The sequence below is a fragment of the Glycine soja genome, chromosome 14, assembly GCF_004193775.1.
Source record: "Glycine soja cultivar W05 chromosome 14, ASM419377v2, whole genome shotgun sequence".
In the NCBI taxonomy this organism is placed as follows: Eukaryota; Viridiplantae; Streptophyta; class Magnoliopsida; order Fabales; family Fabaceae; genus Glycine; species Glycine soja.
This window is the reverse complement of record NC_041015.1, coordinates 18,780,506-18,788,405: the sequence shown is the minus strand read 5'-3', so window position 1 is coordinate 18,788,405 and position 7,900 is coordinate 18,780,506. Positions and strand designations below refer to the sequence as shown.

The 7,900-nt window shown below is 36.7% G+C and overlaps 1 protein-coding gene across 2 annotated transcripts; it reads left to right on the top strand.

Annotated features, from left to right (window-relative positions):
• The first annotated feature begins 411 nt into the window (after positions 1 to 411).
• LOC114385296 (uncharacterized protein At2g24330-like) lies at positions 412 to 7,688 on the top strand. Of its 2 annotated transcripts, none has more exons than XM_028345307.1 (6): positions 412 to 666; positions 751 to 1,025; positions 1,881 to 2,025; positions 5,257 to 5,366; positions 6,209 to 6,632; positions 7,067 to 7,688. In XM_028345307.1, exons 2-6 carry the CDS (start codon positions 762 to 764, stop codon positions 7,327 to 7,329), a joined length of 1,206 nt encoding a protein of 401 aa, XP_028201108.1. In that variant the 5' UTR covers positions 412 to 666; positions 751 to 761; the 3' UTR covers positions 7,330 to 7,688. The 2 variants fall into 2 exon arrangements, with proteins under 2 accessions (XP_028201108.1, XP_028201109.1); XM_028345308.1 differs by having other exon boundaries at positions 412 to 672.
• The last annotated feature ends 212 nt before the right edge of the window (positions 7,689 to 7,900 follow it).

Here is a 7,900-nt window from a genome sequence, read left to right as displayed (position 1 = left end):
ATATATAAATGTAATTTATATTTTAACTACAATTTTATATTTTAATTCATTGATTAGAATCTTTAAAACATTAGTATTTCACTCATGGATCTGAATTCTCATAAGTAAAAAAAAAAAAAACACACACACATTCACGTAGTCAAATGACAAAGATCGTCAAATTTTTATCTGACAATTCATAAATTATTTTAATAAATACAATTCAAAAATACCTTTAAAATACCGATGGTCTTTACACAACTCCGATTGCGTTAGTGTATGACAATCCAAATCCGAAAAAATGTCAAGAACAGTAAAAAAAACAGTTGACTAGTGATAATTGTATTCATGACTATTCATTTTACTAGTGTTAGGACGTTCAGTCAACCACCTCATAACACGGTATTTCCATCACCAATTTATTTTTTTTAAAAAAAGGGGTTAGGACTTAGAGTGATGGAGTGGCATGAAAGCATTCGCATCCACGGAGCGTGAAATCCAACGTGCTTGACTCTGCGTGCAGAGAGTGTCCAAAACAAAACCCCAAAAATTTGAAATAACACTCTCAGTCTCACGCATTCTTCTTCGTCTCCCACTCCACCACTTCGTAACTCCCCAACCTCACCACCAACCTACGCGCCGAGATCTAAACCACCGAACATTCTCGAACCCTCCCAGATCGAACAAGTTCGTGTTCGTTCCTCTCTCCCTTTTCCTTCCACACCATTTCTCATTTTTCACTTTCTTATTTCTTTTTTCTTTTTTGGTTAGGGGCGAGAGTGATGGGGGATGAGAAAGGTGAGAAGAAAGAAACTAGTCCCAGTGCCAGTGCCAGTGCCGGGAACGATAAGAAGAACGAGAAAAAGAAGAAAGGTTTTATTTCGCGAATTTGGAACGCGATATTCAGGTCCAACCGCGACGATTTTGAGAAGAGGCTTCAGTATATTTCCAAAGAGGAAAACGCGGTTGTGACTAGAATGAGCAATAGATCTCGCTCTTGGAGGCGAACCTCTCGCCAACTTATTCTATTCTCTGTTTTATTTGAGGTACCTCCATCAATTTTACCTTATCTTTTTATTCTTCTATTGGAAATGAGTTTTGCTTTTCTCTCTTCACTTGTCACTGAGGGTGGATGTAAGGTTTTAAATTGCAGTCGCTGTCGCGGAGTCTCTGAAAATCTTGACATTGTGAAAATTTGTGGCCGCAATTGCCGTGGCGATGTGGTTTCATAGACTTCAAAACCTTGATGTTGTGGAGACTTCAAAAATCCTGATGTTGTGGCTGCAATTTGTTGCCTCCAAAGACCGGAGAATTTAAGAAATTGTGGCTGCAATCCTGATCTTTAAAGACAGGAGAGTTTAAAACCTTAGATATTTGAAAAGCATAGGCTCATTTTTGTGCTATGAAGAAATGAGCATTTTATGTCATTGGTTTTTTGAAATATTTTTGTCGTGGATTTAGTCCCCTGATGATATTAAGGGTTGTTGGTGTTTTAGATTTCTTTTGATTTTGGATCTTAGGAGGACTGTTTTTTCTTTTTAAAGGATTGGTTTTTGGAGGAATTGGGGTTAAAAAAGTTATTTGTGTTTGGGAATGATGCTTGGCATTCTGGGAATGCTGTTTTAAAAGTTAGTTTAGGAGAACTGATTTTGTTTGGATGGGAAAGTAGAACCACTTTTGGAATGTAAATGTAGACGTGGTTTTGATTATGCCGTAGGATCTTTGAAAAAAAATGAAATAAATCTTTTGAGGAGTGTGTGATAATGTTTCCCTTTTGTTGAATGACAATGAAGGGTTTACTTGAATTTTAAATTTCTCCTCTAGACAAATTAATATATTCCTGCTGACTATTGAGGGTGGTTTTATAAATGGATTTTTCTTAAAATGGTTTCAACTTTCAGGTCATTGCTGTAGGATATGCTATTATGACAACAAGATCAATGGATATGAATTGGAAAATGAGGGCAATCCGAGTTTTGCCAATGTTTCTTTTGCCTGCCTTGTCATCAGCTACATATACTGCATTTGTCAGCTTCACCAGGATGTGTAAGTGTCCAAACTCAAAAGGATTACAATCAACATGGAAGCTAGTTTATTTATTTATTTCGTTTTGTAAATTGGAGCATCATATATTTATCTGTTCTAGGCCTAGTGAAACTTTATGCCTTCTGGATTTTATTCTCAAATTTGAGATTTTCAATTGTTCTGTCCTCCTATTTTTGAAGTTGTTTATGAGTTCTGATTCCATAACTTGTTAACAACTTCTTAGTGGGAGTGGAAAAGTATATTTTAGTATTATGATGAAACACTCATTGGCTCTCCTACTCCTCAGTCCTCCGTCTCAACTGGCAGATGAAACAACAATCCTCCCATTGTTATCTTTCCTCCAACCGGCAGAGGAAACACCCATCCTAATCCTCAGTCCTCTTGTCCAACTACTTCAGCTGGCAGAGGAAACTTTCCCACTACTCAATCCTCGTGGTTTCTTATTTCCTGTATGGATAACTATTACAAAATTCCTGGAGTCAGAGATGGCGCCTTGCTCACTGTAATTGAACACACATACATTAAACTCACGAGAAAATGTCATCCAAGTAGGAAAAACGAGGAAGGTCCCTCTTGAGAAAGCCTACGATGAAATCGAGCTCAAGCAAATTTCAGAAGTTTTTCAAGTGCTGGGATTGGATTCTCTTGGAGGAGATTTGTCAGATTGGGATGTTCTTTCTTCAAGTTGGATCCATTTGGAGTTATACAAGATGTTAGAAGTTGACACGAATGTAGACAAAAAAAAGTTGAACATAACCTATTGTAAGTGGGCTTTAAAATATCATCCCATTTGATACTGAGAAGAAAACGAAAAGAGCTCAAGCTGAATCTATTTTTCGAAGAATTTCCCAAGCATGTAAGGTAATTACCACAATATATCGTATTAAGGTTGACACCTTAACTCTACACATGTTGGCAGCATATATAACATCCCATGAGCAAACACCCATCTACTCATTAGTCTTCCTGTTTTCATGTTCCCTGCATGAATAACTATTACATAATTCTTGGAGTTAGAGATGACACCTCACTCACCATGATCAAGCACACATACATTAAACTCACGAGGAAATGACATTCGACTGGGAAAACAAGAGCCCTCTTGAAAAAGCCTATGATGAAATTGAGTTCAAATGAATTTTGGATGCTATTCAAGTGCTGGGGTTGGATTCTCCTGAGGGTCAAGATACATTTATAATGATGGTGGGATGTAGGTTTTGAAGAGATGTGATCCTTGGAAGCCAAATAGATACGCAGACCACTATATTTTGTATTAAGGATGACACCTTAGTTCCACACATGCCGATATCATATATAACATCTCATGAGCAATTCAGGTTGACATTAACTTGTATGCTTGGGAAATTCTTTGAAAATTAGATTCAGCTTGAGATTGTTTCGTTTTCTTCTCTCGGTACCAAGCGAGATGATATTTTAAAATCTGTTTACAATAGGATATGTTCAAACTCTTTCTCATCCACATTTATGTCAACTTCTAACATCTTGTTGAACTTCAAAAGGATCTGGCGTGAAGAACCAGTGACATCCCAATCTAACAAATCTTTCCCGTTGTCCGACAAAGCTTCATGTACTCCCAAGTACTGTGGGTACCAAAAAAAAAAGAATCAGACAAATGCATCTTTCGTGTGTTCAATTTCAAACTGACAGTCATCGGGAATATTGTTGTCTTCATATTTGTTCGTCTTCCAAGGACTACGTGTCTTCTAAACCAACATCCCACCATCATTATAAATGTGATTGACCCTTCGGGAGAATCTAACCCCATCACTTGAAAAGCTTTCGAAATCCGTTTGAACTCGATTTCATCGTAGGCTTTTTCAAGAGGGTCCTTACTCAGATGCCATTTCCTCAGGAGTTTAATGTATGCGTGCTTGATCATGGTGAGTGAGGCACCATCTTTGACGCCAAGAATCTTGTAATAGTTATTTCTGCAGGGAACAGGAAGACTGAGCAGTAGAAGTGTTTTCCTTTGCCAGTTGGACAAGAGGACTGAAGAGTAGGATGAGTGTTTGCTCATGGGATGTTATATACGTTGCCAACATGTGTAGAATTAAGGTGTCAAACTTAATACAATATATTGTGGTCATTACCTTATATGCTTGGGAAATTCTTCGAAGATAGATTCAGCTTGAGCTCTTTTCGTTTTCTTCTCTTGGTGTCAAACATTTATAGTAGGCTATGTTCAACTCTTTCTCTTCCACATTCATGTCAATTTTTAACATCATGCAGAACTCCAAAAGGATCCGGTGTGAAGAACCAGCGACATCCCAATCTAACAAATCTTTCCTGTTGTCCAACAAAGCTTCATGTACTCCCAAGTATTGCGGGTAGCAAAAACAAAGGACTGGAAATACATCTTCTGCTTGTTCAAGTTTGAACTGATTATCATCGGGAATATTGTGGTCTACGTATTTGTTCTTTTTCCAAGGACTACATGTCTTCAAAACCAATATCTCATCATTATAAATGTGTCTTGACCCTTCGGGAGAATCCAACCCCAACACTTGAATAGCTTCCAAAATCCGTTTGAACTCTATTTCATCGTAGGTTTTTTCAAGAGGGTCCTTACTCCTTTTCCTACTCATGCCATTTCCTCATGCACTTAATGTATGTGTACTCAATCATGGTGAGTGAGGCAGCATCTCTGACTCCAAGGATCTTGCAATAGTTATTTGTCCGGAGAACATGAAAGCAGAGAGACTGAGCAGTAGGAGTGTTTCCTTTGCTAGTTGGACAAAAGGAGACTGAGGAGTAGGAGTCTGTTTCCTCTGCTAGTTAGGGGAGAGATAATAACAGGAGGATTGGTGTTTCCTCTATCAGTTGAACCGGATGATTGAGGAGTAGGAGAGTCAACAATTGAAGGATGAGTGTTTCCTCTGCCAGTTAGACGAGAGCCAACAACCCGAGGATGAGTGTTTCCTCTGATGAATGAACGTTTCTTATTAAAAAAAGTTGTCCATGCATCAAATCAATTTCTCTGGTGTAGTTTTGCTGCAAATGCTTGATTTTAACATTACATTCATTAGAAGTAGAAGGTCCTAGAGATCTTGCAATCTTGTACAAAACATTTATTAAAAATGTGGTACCTTTAGTCATAAGTTTGAAAAGCTATCATTCACAACCCCAGTGATAAGCTAGAATTTAGAGTTTGATATATCGAGTACAAAATTAATATTATTTAATTTTAAATATAAAATTGTGGTTTTATAGGTGATCGCAGGGACCAGAAAATTCTTGAAAGTCTTAGAGCTGAAAGGAAGGCAAAAATTGATGAGCTCAAAGAGAAGACAAATTATTACATTACTCAACAACTCATTCAGGTAATTGTTTAAAGTGAGTATTGTTACAAGACTTTCAATATCACCTTCGTTCCTTCTCATTTAGAGCAGACAAAATATACTTGGGTTGTATTGATCAGTTCATGCTACTTAATGACAAAACCTTAAGGTATCATTTGGTGCATTGTATAAAGTAGATCTTAAGTGTAAGTAGATTCCATTTTTACTAGAAGTGTGCACCTAAGTAGTCAAATCTAGTCAAACATTTTTTATTCCCTTATAACCACTCCTCCAACACTTGATATCACCTAATAAGAAAAAAAAATTGGCCTCCTTCTGCCACCAACCTCTGCCAATACCACTTACACAACTAATTATCAGATACAACACAACATACCGATAGGAGCCTTCAAGAAATAAAGAGCTTGAAGGGCTTTTTATAATCCAAACGTAATAAAAATCCTAATCATACAAAAACTCCCAAAATGAAATCTTATGAAGATAAGATAAATATCTCAATTGCAAAAGTAGAAAGACAGTTATTCCTAAAAGTAACCCATGATTAATAATTATTTTATATCACCCTCTTTCAAGAGTTAATAGAAGTTTCTTCGTTCCTTCAGTTTATTTCTACAGTTAACTAGTGTCTTTTTTGGTGCTAATAATCATGCCCTGTGATTGATGTTTGGAACTTTTAGTTGGGATTAAAATAATTGATTCATGTGTCATTAGTGCAAAGATGGGTATTTTGCATCAATAAGTATTGCTAAGATTATATTTTGCCTGACAACAAACATCTAATAGGACAAAAAATGTCAGATCTATTTGTTTGCAAAAATACTTGAATATTATTGTGTATTATACTTAGCTCTTGTGATCCACAGAGATATGATACAGATCCTGCAGCCAAGGCAGCTGCTGCAACTGCTTTAGCATCCAAGTTGGGTGCAGATTCAGGTTTGAAAGTGTATGTGGGGGATGAATCTTCTGGTGCTTCAACAGGGAAGACCAAGGATGTTGAAGTTGTTCAGTCTAGTGGGCTTCGAAATCGCAAACAAGTCACTTCTAGATCCACTAGTTCAGGGACAACTACACCAAATTATTCTGATCAACAATTTGTTGGTTCTGGGAAAATTGATCAAACCCAAACTCCTGAGCATAATCAGCTTGTAGTTGTTGAACATCACAATCCTCAAAGTTCAACAATGAATGATGGAGGATGGATTGCTCGAATTGCAGCATTGCTTGTGGGTGAGGATCCAACACAGTCTTATGCGCTCGTATGCGGTAACTGCCGCATGCATAATGGTAAGTTGGCTGCCTTTAATGTTCTAGGTTTGTGTGTTCATACACTTGCACTCACATGTGTGTGGGTTGCACATACAAAGTACTCCCTCCCTCCGTCCCTAATTATAAAATTATTTTAAAAAAATTGTTTGTACCTTTTTATAAGATCTTTTTTTAATTTTTAGATGCATTAATTATTTTTTTTCTACATATCCTTATTTAATTATTTTCTCTCCAAACATTAATGAAAGTAATTAAGGGGATAGAGATATAAGAAAAAGATAATTTTAGAATGATAGTACAAATAATTGATAAATTTAATGTAATTAACTATTTTTCTTAAGGGATATGAATTAGTTGAAAGAATCTTATAATTAGAGACGGAAGGAGTAATAGCTAATTTTCATTTCTGAATACAGTTTAAATTGTGTTTTTATCTACTTGTTTCCCTTCAGGTCTTGCTCGGAAGGAGGATTTCCCATTTATTACTTATTACTGCCCACATTGTCACGCCCTGAACAAACCAAAGCAATCGGATGAGCGTACATCTGGTTTAAATTCCCAAAACACTCAGTCTCCTAAAGCAGATGACAGGGAAGAAGTTAAAAATGCTAGTGATTCTGAATCCGAGAGTGTAATAAGAAGCGATAATCCCGTAAATACTAGCCCTGAGATTGAGGAAGTTTCTGAACCGGCTATTTCAGTGGAGAAAAACTAGTTAAAAGACAGTAGCCTCTTTTGGGGATGGACTGTTTAGATGACATGTCTTGCCCCTTGTTTCAGGTCACAGACGACCAACTATAAGGAAACCAACTTTGTAGTTAGAGTCCTTATTGCTGTTGTAACAGGAAGAGTTTTGATATATTATTTTGGAACTTGCGATTTATAAATTATAACACATAAATTACATGGCTTGCTTATGAATTAAGGCAATTTTGGGATTTCCATATAATTTTTCCTTTTTTTGTTGTCGGGATAGTCTTAGTTCAAAAATGAGATTTGGTTTAAACTTTGAATGTTGTTGCAACTTGCAAGGGTTGTGTTTACATCTGGTCAATGTAAATTTTGTTGAAACTATATTCATGGATCACTCATGATGGACAATGGCATCTTGTGATGCATGTAACATGATCCCCCCGGCGGATATTGGATCGTTATTTAATTGTTGTGTATCAAGTGTTCCCGTGACTTAAGTCGAAGGTTGGGTGTGGGTGTTTGCTGGTGAACAATTGCAAGTATGCTTTGGATGACTTCAAGAGCATATTTTTCTTATAAGTTTCGTATTAGCT

Bases quoted from the DNA above. Each gene is read 5' to 3' on its own strand.
- LOC114385296 (XM_028345307.1), top strand. From the start codon at position 762: ATGGGGGATGAGAAAGGTGAGAAGAAAGAAACTAGTCCCAGTGCCAGT. The intron at 1,026-1,880 runs GTACCTCCATCA...TTCAACTTTCAG, and splicing joins TATTCTCTGTTTTATTTGAG to GTCATTGCTGTAGGATATGC. The intron at 6,633-7,066 runs GTAAGTTGGCTG...GTTTCCCTTCAG, and splicing joins TAACTGCCGCATGCATAATG to GTCTTGCTCGGAAGGAGGAT.